Source organism: Coregonus lavaretus, assembly GCF_964263955.1.
Source record: "Coregonus lavaretus genome assembly, chromosome: 27".
In the NCBI taxonomy this organism is placed as follows: Eukaryota; Metazoa; Chordata; class Actinopteri; order Salmoniformes; family Salmonidae; genus Coregonus; species Coregonus lavaretus.
This window is the reverse complement of record NC_140014.1, coordinates 42816058-42830954: the sequence shown is the minus strand read 5'-3', so window position 1 is coordinate 42830954 and position 14897 is coordinate 42816058. Positions and strand designations below refer to the sequence as shown.

General features: G+C 48.4%; 1 protein-coding gene across 1 annotated transcript in view; it reads right to left on the bottom strand.

The window, feature by feature from the left end:
• Positions 1–1965: 1965 nt before the first annotated feature.
• Positions 1966–14897, bottom strand: part of trip11 (thyroid hormone receptor interactor 11) — a 61230-nt gene continuing 48298 nt past the window's right edge. The window contains exons 25-27 of the mRNA XM_084144517.1: positions 5636–5761; positions 5305–5452; positions 1966–3430 (exon numbers count right to left, since the gene is read on the bottom strand). Of these exons, the coding sequence (XP_084000643.1) occupies positions 3192–3430; positions 5305–5452; positions 5636–5761 (513 nt within the window). The 3' untranslated portion in view covers positions 1966–3191. The remainder of the gene's footprint in view (positions 3431–5304; positions 5453–5635; positions 5762–14897) is intronic.

The window sequence follows — 14897 nt, the reverse complement described above, 5'->3', positions numbered from 1 at the left end:
TGACTGAGTTCATCAGGAAGTGCATAGAGGATGTTGTTCCCACTGTGACGATTAAAACTTATCCAAACCAAAAACTGTGGATAGATAGCAGCATTCACTCAAAACTGAAAGCATGAACCACCGCATTTCATTATGGCAAGGTGACTGTGAACATGGATGTGTAAATATGACTGTAAGTCGCTTTGGATAAAAGCGTCTGCTAAATGGCATATTATTATTATTATATTATTATTATTATATTATATATTATACAAACAGGCCAGCTATGACCTCCGTAAGGCAATCAGAGGCAAAACGACAGTACAGGGACAAAGTGGCGTCCCAATTCAACGGCTCAGACACGAGACGTATGTGGCAGGGACTCCAGATAATCACAGCGTATAAAGGGATAGCCTGCCACGTCGCGACACAACTGCCTCGCTCCCAGACGAGCTAAACAGCGCCCACTACGAGCTAAACAACACTGAGCAGCCGACGCGAGGACTGTGTGCTCTCGTTTTCTCTGTGGCCGATGTGAGTAAGACATTTAAGCGTGTTAACCCCTGCAAGGCTGCCTGCCCAGACGGCATCCCAAGCCGCGTCCTCAGAGCATATTAAAATATTTCCCTATCCCAGCCAGAAACAGCAGGGGGTCAAACTGAAGAACCCAGTTCCTACATTTGAATATAAAATTGATTTGATCAAACAAAACTATGCTACATTTTATCTCTGGGACCCTCAGGATGACAAATCAGAGCAAGATTACTGAATGTAAGTACATTATTTACCTTCAGAGGTGAATGTATCAAACCAGTTGCCGTGAAAAGTGTTTTGTTGTTGTGCACTATCCTCAAACAATAGCATGGTATTTTTAGAGACTAGTTGTTCTGAGTTGCAGCGTATACAGAGGCTAGTTGTTCTGAGTTGCAGCGTATACAGAGGCTAGTTGTTCTGAGTTGCAGCGTATATAGAGGCTAGTTGTTCTGAGTTGCAGCGTATAGAGGCTAGTTGTTCTGAGTTGCAGCGTATACAGAGACTAGTTGTTCTGAGTTGCAGCGTATACAGAGGCTAGTTGTTCTGAGTTGCAGCGTATACAGAGACTAGTTGTTCTGAGTTGCAGCGTATACAGAGGCTAGTTGTTCTGAGTTGCAGCGTATACAGAGGCTAGTTGTTCTGAGTTGCAGCGTATACAGAGGCTAGTTGTTCTGAGTTGCAGCGTATAGAGGCTAGTTGTTCTGAGTTGCAGCGTATACAGAGGCTAGTTGTTCTGAGTTGCAGCGTATAGAGGCTAGTTGTTCTGAGTTGCAGCGTATAGAGGCTAGTTGTTCTGAGTTGCAGCGTATAGAGGCTAGTTGTTCTGAGTTGCAGCGTATACAGAGGCTAGTTGTTTCTTTGCTGAGGAGGTCATGGTGGAAAATGGTACAAATTCAAAATACCTGGAGATACTTGTGGAGATCATGAAACATATTAAGCCGATAAATCAGTGGTTTTTGTCTCAAACTCATAGGTAGCGGCTCAAATGGCACCCGATTCCCTATGAAGTGCACTACTTTAGACCAGAGAATGGCACCCGATTCCCTATGAAGTGCACTACTTTTGACCGGAACCCTACGGGACCTGTACAGGGAATAGGGTGCAATTTGAGACGCTGACAATAGCTTCAACTCAAAAGGAGGAGACAGACCTACATACATTTTGAGGGGATAGTAATACCTTTATTTTATCAAAACAACCAACATAGAAAGTCACTCGTTCTTCTGATCAATAATTATTTGAGTCTTCTTCCATTTTTAGGGTTTTTCTAATAATGCATTAACACTTCTCTATCTGAGGCTGCATCTTTAAACATCTGTTTTGGGGAGTATGAGGATATATCGTTTCAATATTATTTGACTATTTTACCTCAGAAGTATCGGTGAAAATAAATTTTCCAGCAGTTGACTGTGGAGGATATTCCTAGAAAAACTTGACAGAGTCGGCTAGACATCAGGTAAAGCTTTTTAATGTGCAGTTGTTGTTTTTACAACTTTGTAAATATATATTTATAATTTATAATTTACAAACCAAAATCACATACCTATCTTAATAGCAAAATTGGTAGGCGCTTTAGACAGTACTTTCAGAACTCCCTTAAGTGTCTACAAATATGAAAAATACCACCCATTTACACACATATTAATATTAATATATATATATATAATTATATAATAGCACTGTATGTTTAATACATACAGCAGTGTTATATAATACGTCCCAAATTGTACCCTATTCCCTATAGTGCATTACATTTGACCAAGGTTCTGGTAGGTAGATTAGGGTGCCATTTTGCCGGCTCAGACAGATTATACTGAAGTCCTATGGCTAAAATAAAAGAATACAAAACATAAAAATGAAGAAACTCCTACATCCTCAATTGGTTATAGGGTGAATGCACCAATTTGTAAGTCGCTCTGGATAAGAGCGTCTGCTAAATGACGTAAATGTAAATGTAATGTAAATGGTTCAAGCGGTCATATTTAGTAGTACGCCCGAGATGTTCTTCCTCACTCACACACGTTACACAGCTATACACAGGAGTCACACACACACACAAGTTCCCCTCGTTGTTCAATGCATAAACAGTAACAATCCTGTGGCAGAAAAGGTTACAGAGACCGAGTGAGTGGGAGGGACACTGAACAGCAAGTCCTGATTCTACCTCATCTCCTTAAAAGCAGCAATCTGTAGTTCAAACAACCAAAAAAACGTATGTACCGACACAGATTGCCCCTTTAATAGTGCCAATGAAACGTCGACCCCTTCTAAAGAATAAGACGACAAACTGACAGTACATTCAGAGAGGGTCTGCCTGACATGTCCTGCTGTGTGGAAGTCAGTAGAACCATCATCCTGTGTGGAAGTCAGTAGAACCATCATCCTGTGTGGAAGTTAGTAGAACCATCATCCTGTGTGGAAGTTAGTAGAACCATCATCCTGTGTGGAAGTCAGTAGAACCATCATCCTGTGTGGAAGTTAGTAGAACCATCATCCTGTGTGGAAGTTAGTAGAACCATCATCCTGTGTGGAAGTCAGTAGAACCATCATCCTGTGTGGAAGTTGGAAGAAAGAAAGCAGCACACTGTTATAATGTTCCTGCTCCCTTCATCTCAGTCTATGTAGTGTCAACACTCCTGATTGGACGAGGAGCTTTGAGTGACAGGCCGTGGCTCCAATCACTGCTTGAGTAAGTCTTTGAGCACCTGCCCTCCGCTCTCAGCAGAGACGGGCACGGGGGTGAAGGTAGGCAGGTTGTCTGAGATGGGTTTCATTAGGAGGTGGTGGTGGTGTCCTCCCCCCGACACACTGGAACTACCACTCCCATGATGCATCAGTGGTACGGCCGCAGAGCGGGGAGCCAGGAAAGGGTTGGACTCCCCGGCTGCTCTCTGTCCCCTGCCGGCTGCCGCCCCTCCTGAGAAGGAAAGAGAGGTTAGAGGTCGGAATAAGCTGGAGGTGGCAGGGGTTGAGCTGGTCCGAACCTACGCTTGAGGTTTGTTTGTTTACTTAAGAAATAAACAAAAACAAACAAGTCTGCTCTTATCCTTCTAGATCTGTCTGCTGCCTTTGATACTGTGAACCTCCTCTCCACCCTCTCCGAGTTGGGCATCTCCGGCGCTGCTCACTCTTGGATTGCGTCCTACCTGACAGGTCGCTCCTACCAGGTGGCATGGCGAGAATCTGTCTCCGCACCACGTGCTCTCACCATTGGTGTCCCCCAGGGCTCAGTTCTAGGCCCTCTCCTATTCTCGCTATACACCAAGTCACTTGGCTCTGTCATATCCTCACATGGCCTCTCCTATCATTGCTACGCAGACGACACACAATTCATTTTCTCCTTTCCCCCTTCTGATAACCAGGTGGCGAATCGCATCTCTGCATGTCTGGCAGACATATCAGTGTGGATGATGGATCACCACCTCTGCAAGATGGAGCTGCTCTTCCTCCCGGGGAAGGACTGCCTGCTCCATGATCTCGCCATCATGGTTGACAACACCATTGTGTCCTCCTCCCAGAGTGCAAAGAACCTTGGCGTGACCCTGGACAACACCCTGTCGTTCTCCGCTAACATCAAAGCTTGCTGTTGGCTGGCCTCCCTGCCTGTGCCATTAAACCCCTACAACTCATCCAGAATGCCGCAGCCCGTCTGGTGTTCAACCTTCCCAAGTTCTCTCACGTCACCCCCCTCCTCCGCACACTCCACTAGCTTCCAGTTGAAGCTCGCATCTGCTACAAGACCATGGTGCTTGCCTACGGAGCTGTGAGGGGAACGGCACCTCCGTACCTTCAGGCTCTGATCAGTCCCTACACCCAAACGAGGGCACTACGTTCATCCACCTCTGGCCTGCTGGCTCCCCTACCTCTACGGAAGCAGAGTTCCCGCTCAGCCCAGTCAAAGCTGTTCGCTGCTCTGGCACCCCAATGGTGGAACAAGCTCCCTCCACGACGCCAGGACAGCGGAGTCACTCACCACCTTCCGGAGACACTTGAAAACCTACCTCTTTAAGGAATACCTGGAATAGTATAAAAGTAATCCTTCTACCCCCCCTCCCCCACATTTAAATAAATAAATAAAACAAGTGGTTGTCCCACTGGCTATCATAAGTTGAATGCACCAATTTGTAAGTCGCTCTGGATAAGAGCGTCTGCTAAATGACGTAAATGTACAAAGTCCCTACAGAGGTTCTGGCTAGGGGTGAGACTGAGGGCAGAGGAGTCTGGGTAGAGGAGTCTGGGTAGAGGAGTCTGGGTAGAGGAGTCTGGGTAGAGGAGTCTGGGTAGAGGAGTCTGGGTAGAGGAGTCTGGGCAGAGGAGTCTGGGTAGAGGAGTCTGGGTAGAGGAGTCTGGGTAGAGGAGTCTGGGTAGAGGAGTCTGGGTAGAGGAGTCTGGGTAGAGGAGTCTGGGTAGAGGAGTCTGGGTAGAGGAGTCTGGGTAGAGGAGTCTGGGTAGAGGAGTCTGGGTAGAGGAGTCTGGGTAGAGGAGTCTGGGTAGAGGAGTCTGGGTAGGGATGATATTCTGAACGGTCCCTCTGGGAGCAACTGCTGCCTAGCTGTCTCCCACTGTAAATCATCCATGCCACACACAGGTGCTAACGCTCTCGCTCAACCCTGGCCAAGTTCTTCATATTTCATGCCACATGGGTCCTTCTGCCCTCAGTCTCAACCCTACACTGCCCGCCTAAACTTCACCATGGAACAATATTACCATGACAGCATTACTTCACCCTGGAACAATATTACCATGACAGCATTACTTCACCATGGAACAATATTACCATGACAACATTACCTTCTGGTTGTTGAGCCCAGGCTGAGCTGGTGGTCCTCCCAGGGGGCGGGGCACTGAGAGGTTTGATGTCATAGACAGGAAGTCTGGGGGCAGGGAGCGCCGGCCTAGACTCCACCTCCAGGAACTTCACAAACATCTCAGAGAATGACTGGAAAAAGAAGAACAGAGGAGATGAGAGAAGAAGAAGAGGAGATCGGAGAAGAAGAACAGAAGATCAGAGTAGCGTAGCTAGGTACCAAAGTTAGTTTAGGTACGTGTGTGTATCTGTGTGTGTCTATATCTGTGTGTGTGTGTGTGTGTGTGTATGTATGCATACTGTCCATATACTCACGTTGTTGAAGCCCTCCTGGGATGCTCCAGGTCTCTGTGGTGTGTTGGGGACACTCTGTACAGCTCTGCCTCCCAACCAGCTGGACACCCAGCCTCCGACACCATGGCCTCCCTCCTCCTCCAACATCTACAACGACGTAGGTCAGAGGTCAGAGTTGACGATTAGTCAGAGCCAGAGTGAGGTGACCCCCAGTCAGGGATAGAGGTCACGTAGTGGTAGAGAGTCGACTCCAGAATAGTTGATTCCTCGACTCCTTGACCACCGAGAGCAGGAGTCGACTCCAAAGACTCTGATAGCAGGAGTCGGAGTCGACTCCAAAAGACTCTGATAGCAGGAGTCGGAGTCGACTCCAAAGACTCTGATAGCAGGAGTCGGAGTCGACTCCAAAAAATCCTGGAGTCTTTATTTATTTTTTGCCCAGGCAGCTGACGTAGGCTCCTGATTGGCCTTGAATATTTAGTAGAGATTGTCAGACGGCTCCATATGCAGTGCTAATCAATTACCCAGTTCATTAGGATGAGCGCACATTCTGTCATCGTAGCTGTAGCCAATTATAGCTCATTTTAGTATTTTAGTTTTGTGAACTTGGAGTCGAGAGCAGGAGTCGACTCCAAAGACTCTGATAGCAGGAGTCGGAGTCGACTCCAAAGACTCTGATAGCAGGAGTCGGAGTTGACTCCAAAGACTCAGATAGCAGGAGTCGGAGTCGACTCCAAAGATTGATAGCAGGAGTCGGAGTCGACTCCAAAGACTCAGATAGCAGGAGTCGGAGTCGACTCCAAAGACTCAGATAGCAGGAGTCGGAGTCGACTCCAAAGACTCTGATAGCAGGAGTCGGAGTCGACTCCAAAAATCCTGGTGTCATTCACGGCCAGTCAGCACTAAGTGTTACACTCAGAGTTTACATATTGACTCTTGCAAAGTCTTGGGGTGCCCGACATTTATATCTTTGACACTTGTGGGGTTAGGGATATTTCAATTGTTATGGGGGGTTCTGATTTGCTATGGGGGTGCCCATTGCCCAGCTTCTATAATTCAAACCCTGCCCTCACATCACATCATCAGTTAGCGCTGCGCTCTCAGGGGACACATTTTTTTTTACATTTTACATTATTTAGCAGACGCTCTTATCCAGAGCGACTTACAGTTAGTGCATACATTATTTATTTATTTTTTCATACTGGCCCCCCGTGGGAATCGAACCCACAACCCTGGCGTTGCAAACGCCATGCTCTACCAACTGAGCTACCTCCCTGCCGGCCATTCCCTCCCCTACCCTGGACGACGCTGGGCCAATTGTGCGCCGCCCCATTGGTCTCCCGGTTGCAGCCAGCTACAGCAGAGCCTGGATTCGAACCAGGATCTCTAGTGGCACAGCTAGCACTGCGATGCAGTGCCTTAGACCACGCTACACCTTATAATCCCCTCAACCCGGTCAGAGTCCAGCCACTATCTGTGGCTGGACTCTGACCGGGTCACTGAACAAGCTGATGGCATGTTTCCCTTCCCGATAAGCTCAGTGGTGTAAACCAGTAAAAAAAAAGACAGCAGACATGGGTGTTGAGTCACAGCGAGACCCAATACATTTATCACTGAGTGACTGGTCCAAAAAACTGTTCCAACCCAGTCCAATACACATTGAGTGATTGGTCCAAAACACAGTTCTCAAACAATGGCAAGCCGAGGGGAAACTATCATAACTGGGAATACTCAACAGCTGTGGTCACCAACCTCTTCCAAGAGTCAAGATCACTTTCTGAGTCAAAATGCAAGCAGAGATCCACCGCTTAGATTTTTGACTTTAAAAATGTAAGCCTATGCAACATGAACCAATTAAAAACACTTCTGTAGCAATGAGGTTTGTGCAGTAGGCTATAAGTCCAATACATCATCACTGCATATTGGCTATGCTTGAATTGCCCTGCCAATATAGTTTCTCTCAGACCAATAGAATTTATATTTTTTAGAAGAAACCAATAAAAGTCTCTGCACACTTTGTCAGATGCAAATGTATTTTAATTATAGCTGAGTTTTGGGTCAGTCGACCTTCAGCAGAGCATATCTCCACAAACAACAGTGGGACAGGGAAGGCCACACAGAGAGACAGGGAAGGCCACACAGAGAGACAGGGAAGGCCACACAGAGAGCCAGAGGTCACTGCAGACACCAGGCGGTAATCTAATGTACCCAAAAGGGCCACTAGATGTCATAATATCAGATAGAAATACAGGATAGAACAGAACGTGTTATAGATGTATTTCTACCAGAACAAAAACCCATGTACACAGGATATGGGGTGTCAGTATAAGGAACCCGTACTATCAAAGACAGAGCAATAAAGCTGAAACACTGCAAATGAAAGAAAATGAAAGCATCTAAAACCCTAAATAGACTAGATATGTAGAACCAGGAAGTGTAGAACATTATATTGTATAAATGGCATATGCCCACCCTGGTGATCCATCATCTGGAGTATTACTTGTGACACACAGCTGGGTGAGCATAAGAATTAGCTAAAACATCTTTATTTTTTTACTGGACTGATGGCCTGCATCTGATGGTCAGTCTGAGGGGAGAGGGAGCAGCACTGCCTATCACCGTCCCTCCCTCCCTCCGCTCTCCCTCCCTCCCTCCCTCCCTCCCTCCCTCCCTCCCTCCCTCCGCTCTCCCTCCCTCCCTCCCTCCGCTCTCCCTCCCTCCCTCCGCTCTCCCTCCCTCCCTCCCTCCCTCCCTCCGCTCTCCCTCCCTCCCTCCCTCCCTCCCTCCCTCCCTCCGCTCTCCCTCCCTCCCTCCGCTCTCCCTCCCTCCCTCCCTCCGCTCTCCCTCCCTCCCTCCCTCCGCTCTCCCTCCCTCCGCTCTCTCTCCCTCCCTCCCTCCCTCCGCTCTCCCTCCCTCCCTCCCTCCGCTCTCCCTCCCTCCGCTCTCCCTCCCTCCCTTCGCTCTCCCTCCCTCCCTCCGCTCTCCCTCCCTCCCTCCTCCGCTCTCCCTCCGCTCTCCCTCCCTCCCTCCCTCCCTCCGCTCTCCCTCCCTCCTCCCTCCCTCCGCTCTCCCTCCCTCCCTCCGCCCTCCCTCCCTCCCTCCCTCCGCTCTCCCTCCCTCCCTCCGCTCTCCCTCCCTCCGCTCTCCTCCGCTCTCCCTCCCTCCCTCCCTCCCTCCCTCCGCTCTCCCTCCCTCCTCCTCCGCTCTCCCTCCCTCCGCTCTCCCTCCGCTCTCCCTCCCTCCCTCCCTCCCTCCGCTCTCCCTCCCTCCCTCCCTCCGCTCTCCCTCCCTCCGCTCTCCCTCCGCTCTCCCTCCCTCCCTCCCTCCCTCCCTCCGCTCTCCCTCCCTCCCTCCCTCCGCTCTCCCTCCCTCCCTCCCTCCGCTCTCCCTCCCTCCCTCCGCCCTCCCTCCGCCCCTCCCTCCCTCCGCTCTCCCTCCCTCCCTCCCTCCGCTCTCTCTCCTCCCTCCGCTCTCCCTCCCTCCCTCCGCTCTCCCTCCCTCCCTCCCTCCCTCCCTCCGCTCTCCCTCCCTCCCTCCCTCCGCTCTCCCTCCCTCCCTCCGCTCTCCCTCCCTCCCTCCCTCCGCTCTCCCTCCGCTCTCCCTCCCTCCCTCCGCTCTCCCTCCCTCCCACCCTCCGCTCTCTCTCCCTCTCCTCCCTCCGCTCTCCCTCCCTCCCTCCGCTCTCCCTCCCTCCCTCCCTCCGCTCTCTCTCCCTCCCTCCCTCCCTCCGCTCTCCCTCCCTCCCTCCCTCCGCTCTCCCTCCCTCCCTCCCTCTGCTCTCCCTCCCTCCCTCCCTCTGCTCTCCCTCCCTCCCTCCCTCCGCTCTCCCTCCGCTCTCCCTCCCTCCCTCCGCTCTCCCTCCCTCCCTCCCTCCGCTCTCCCTCCCTCCCTCCGCTCTCCCTCCCTCCCTCCCTCCGCTCTCCCTCCCTCCCTCCGCTCTCCCTCCCTCCCTCCGCTCTCCCTCCCTCCCTCTGCTCTCCCTCCCTCCCTCCCTCTGCTCTCCCTCCCTCCCTCCCTCCGCTCTCCCTCCCTCCCTCCCTCTGCTCTCCCTCCCTCCGCTCTCCCTCCCTCCCTCCCTCCGCTCTCTCTCCCTCCCTCCCTCTGCTCTCCCTCCCTCCCTCCCTCTGCTCTCCCTCCCTCCCTCCCTTCCTCTGCTCTCCCTCCCTCCCTCTGCTCTCCCTCCCTCCCTCCCTCCGCTCTCCCTCCCTCCCTCCCTCCCTCCGCTCTCCCTCTCTCCCTCCCTCCCTCCCTCCGCTCTCCCTCCCTCCCTCCCTCCCTCCCTCCGCTCTCCCTCCCTCCCTCCGCTCTCCCTCCCTCCCTCCGCTCTCCCTCCCTCCCTCCGCTGAGAAAAGGGGACACAGTCTTCCAGCTGATGGTGAAACTCAAGTCGCACTGCATTATTTCTGCCTCATGCACAAATTCATGTTGTTACTCCGATGACCAGAGAAAGTGAACTATTCCTCGATAAAAAAAAATTAAAAAAGACACAAGCTGCTAATAATAACAACGCAAAGCTTATCGGAACACTTTGCTGTACTCATTCATCACAGCTGCAGTGTTGGTTGTAGCTCTGAGTGGAAGTAGGGAGAACGCGCATCTTATGGCTTATAAAAGGGTTGAATACAAAAGTGTTGACAGTGTTGAATAACAACTTAAGACATGAGCTTACTTAAAAACAGCAGGTCTTTGCTGTATTCATTGAGTCTCTCTCTCTCTCAAGTCATGGTTTTAAAAGTTTTCAAATCTCACAGTATCAACTTTGCCGTGCGTTCAAGGCTTCTTTTTACAGTCTATGGCTCGAGAAAACTGCGCAGAAACGGTGATCTGAGCTATCTGATTGGCCAACGGCAGGCCTGTAGGTGCACTTGATTTGCTCTGGGCCTGCCGGGTAGGCGGAGTTGTACCTTCAGACACATGAAACGGTTGAAAATGGGAACACTTCGTCTTCCTGACGCTAGGGCTGCTGAATCAAGTGCACCTACCGCCAACAGCGCGGAACGAATAAAACAAATAAGAACGGAAGGCTTAATCGTTGTTGTTTTTTACAGAAATGTTTGGCGAATCGACTACGAATGTCTTGGAGATCGACCAGTTGATCGCGATCGACCAATTGGTGACCACTGCTCTACAGAAAAACACTGACGTCATAAACTATGTCCAGAATTCCTTGTGGAGAACAAAACCAATGAAGAAAGATCGTTGGGAAGTCACACTGGGAAGAGGAGAGGATGTGTGTGTATTGGGGAATACATTGGGAATATTTGGCCGTGGTCCCACAGGGTCCAGCCAGCAGATACAGTGAGGGAAAAAAGCATTTCATCTCCTACTGATTTTGTACGTTTGCCCACTTACAAAGACATGATGAGTCTATAATTTTAAATGGTAGGTTTATTTGAACAGTGAGAGACAGAATAACAACAACAAAAATCCAGAAAAACACATGTCAAAAATGTTATAAATTGATTTGCATTTTAAATGAGGGAAATAAGTATTTGACCCCCTCTCAATCAGAAAGATTTCTGGCTCACAGGTGTCTTTTATACAGGTAACGAGCTGAGATTAGGAGCACACTCTTAAAGGGAGTGCTCCTAATCTCAGCTTGTTACCTGTATAAAAGACACCTGTCCACAGAAGCAATCAATCAATCAGATTCCAAACTCTACACCATGGCCAAGACCAAAGAGCTCTTCAAGGATGTCAGGGACAAGATTGTAGACCTACACAAGGCTGGAATGGGCTACAAGACCATCGCCAAGCAGCTTGGTGAGAAGGTGACAACAGTTGGTGTGATTATTCGCAAATGGAAGAAACACAAAAGCACTGTCAATCTCCCTCGGCCTGGGGCTCCATGCAAGATCTCACCTCGTGGAGTTGCAATGATCATGAGAACGGTGAGGAATCAGCCCAGAACTACACGGAGGATCTTGTCAATGATCTCAAGGCAGCTGGGACCATAGTCACCAAAGAAAACAATTGATAACACACTACGCCGTGAAGGACTGAAATCCTGCAGCGTCCGCAAGGTCCCCCTGCTCAAGAAAGCACATATACAGGCCCGTCTGAAGTTTGCCAATGAACATCTGAATGATTCAGAGGAGAACTGGGGGAAAATGTTGTGGTCAGATGAGACCAAAATCAAGCTCTTTGGCATCAACTCAACTCGCTGTGTTTGGAGGAGGAGGAATGCTGCCTATGACCCCAAGAACACCATCCCCACCGTCAACAAAAACATTATGCTTTGGGGTGTTTTTCTGCTAAGGGGACAGGACAACTTCACCGCATCAAAGGGATGATGGACGGGGCCATGTACCGTCAAATCTTGGGTGAGAACCTCCTTCCCTCAGCCAGGGCATTGAAAATGGGTAGTGATGGGTATTCAAGCATGACAATGACCCAAAACACACGGCCAAGGCAACAAAGGAGTGGCTCAAGAAGAAGCACATTAAGGTCCTGGAGTGGCCTAGCCAGTCTCCAGACCTTAATCCCATAGAAAATCTGTGGAGGGAGCTGAAGGTCCGAGTTGCCAAACATCAGCCTGGAAACCTTAATGACTTGGAGAAGATCTACAAAGAGGAGTGGGACAAAATCCCTCCTGAGATGTGTGCAAACCTGGTGGCCAACTACAAGAAACGTCTGACCTCTGTGATTGCCAACAAGGGTTTTGCCACCAAGTACTAAGTCATGTTTTGCAGAGGGGTAAAATACTTATTTCCCTCATTAAAATGCAAATCAATTTATAACATTTTTGACATGCGTTTTTCTGGATTTTGTTGTTGTTATTCTGTCTCTCACTGTTCAAATAAACCTACCATTAAAATGATAGACTGATCATGTCTTGTCAGTGGGCAAACGTACAAAATCAGCAGGAGATCAAATACGTTTTTTCCTCACTGTATGCAGCTTCACTCTAGAGGAATACATTGTGAATAGTTGGCCGTGGTCCCACAGGGTCCAGCCATCAGATACAGTGCCTCCAGAAAGTATTCATACCCCTTGACTTATTCCACATTTTGTAGTGTTACAGCATGAATTCAAAATGGATTGAATTGATTTTTTCTCTCAACCATCTACACACAGTACCCATAATGACAAAGTGAAACATGTTTTTAGACATTTTTGCAAATTGCTTGGGTTTGGTAACAGAAGACAGAATAGGTTTGGGATTGGTAACAGAAGACAGTAAAAGCAGCTAAACAAAGTCTAGATGGGAGGATGGAGGATTTTACAACATTTGGATTCGCAGACAGTACTAGAACCAGAGTCCAGAGGAACCAGTCTTTAACACCACGTATTTCAAATGGTGCGCAGAGTCCAGAGGTATGATTATGTACCAAATAAACACTCCAAGACATGTAAACACAATGTGTGCAGTTTCTCCCATGTTGAATTTAGAAAAAAACGCACAGCGTTCTCCAGTGCAATTGTGGGGCAAGGTTTCTCCCAGGATGCAACATTGGGAAACACTCAAATGTTCTCCACATCATCCTCAGTGTAAGAGTCAAGGGTAGTCAATAGCAACAACATGTTTGTTTGTAGCCCATTAGGTAACACACTAATCACAAATAGACCTATGAGGTTACACACTAATCACAAATAGACCTATGAGGTTACACACTAATCACAAATAGACCTATGAGGTTACACAATAATCACAAATAGACCTATGAGGTTACACACTAATCACAAATAGACCTATGAGGTTACACACTAATCACAAATAGACCTATGAGGTTACACACTAATCACAAATAGACCTATGAGGTTACACAATAATCACAAATAGACCTATGAGGTTACACACTAATCACAAATAGACCTATGAGGTTACACAATAATCACAAATAGACCTATGAGGTTACACACTAATCACAAATAGACCTAAGAGGTTACACACTAATCACAAATAGACCCATTAGGTTACACACTAATCACAAATAGACCTAAGATAAATAATAAATAAAAGATTAACTAATAATCTAAATGCAACAAGTTCCTGAGTAAAAGTCCACAGGCTAAAGATACAATTCGGTAAGTAACTTGTGACAACATCCCAAAAATTCACTGTTGTATTAGGAATGGTTACAACAAACAAAAAACACTCGCAAACAAACAAACAGAAGTGCACGAGACACGGGGTCAACTGCCGTCTTGGTAGGAATGTTCGCTTCTCAGTGGAAACAGACCACCGTGGCAAAAACCTCCAAATTAATTAGAGTTCTTGAGTTAACTTAGATTTATTCAGACTTTTGAGGAAGTGTACTGGCTATGTTGTTGCTACGGTGTCTCAAGAGGGACAAACAGTAATATTGCTGTATTTTTTTTTTTTTTTCAAGCTAAGGTATTTTAAGGAGGATGTGAGCACAGACGTTCACTTCGCCTAACCAAGTTCAGCTAGGAGCAAACCTAGCTGATCTAGGACCAAGCTAGGGATTCACAGCCACAGAATGTTAATGTGTCATTATCTAGAGACTGACGCCAGATCAGTTGTGGTTGGGCTAAGGGGATTACAAACATATCTAAATCTAAAAACATTCCATACCTTTTCAGCCTTCAAGCCAAGATATATTCAGAAATCACAGAGGGAGACAGATAACGGTTTGAAAAGACAAATAAAACAGAGAAAAAAGAAGACAAGGAGAGGAGAGGATCCCAAATAAGGATAAGAGATAAAAACAAGGAGGGAGTAATGAGAGGGGGAGAAAGAGTGAGTAATGAGAGGGGGGAGAAAGAGGGAGTAATGAGAGGGGGGAGAAAGAGGGAGTAATGAGAAGGGGAGAAAGAGGGAGTAATGAGGAGGGGGAGAAAGAGGGAGAATGAGAAGGGGGAGAAGAGGGAGTAATGAGAAGGGGGAGAAAGAGGGAGTAATGAGGAGGGGGAGAAAGAGGGAGTAATGAGAAGGGGGAGAAAGAGGGAGTAATGAGGAGGGGAGAAAGAGGGAGTAATGAGAAGGGGAGAAAGAGGGAGTAATGAGAGGGGGAGAAAGAGGGAGTAATGAGAGGGGGAGAAGAGGGAGTAATGAGAGGGGGAGAAAGAGGGAGTAATGAGAGGGGGAGAAAGAGGGAGTAATGAGAAGGGGGAGAAAGAGGGAGTAATGAGAGGGGGAGAAAGAGGGAGTAATGAGGAGGGGGAGGAAAGAGGGAGTAATGAGGAGGGGAGAAAGAGGGAGTAATGAGAAGGGGGAGAAAGAGGGAGTAATGAGGAGGGGGAGAAAGAGGGAGTAATGAGAGGGGGAGAAAGAGGGAGTAATGAGGAGGGGGAGAAAGAGGGAGAAATGAGGAGGTGG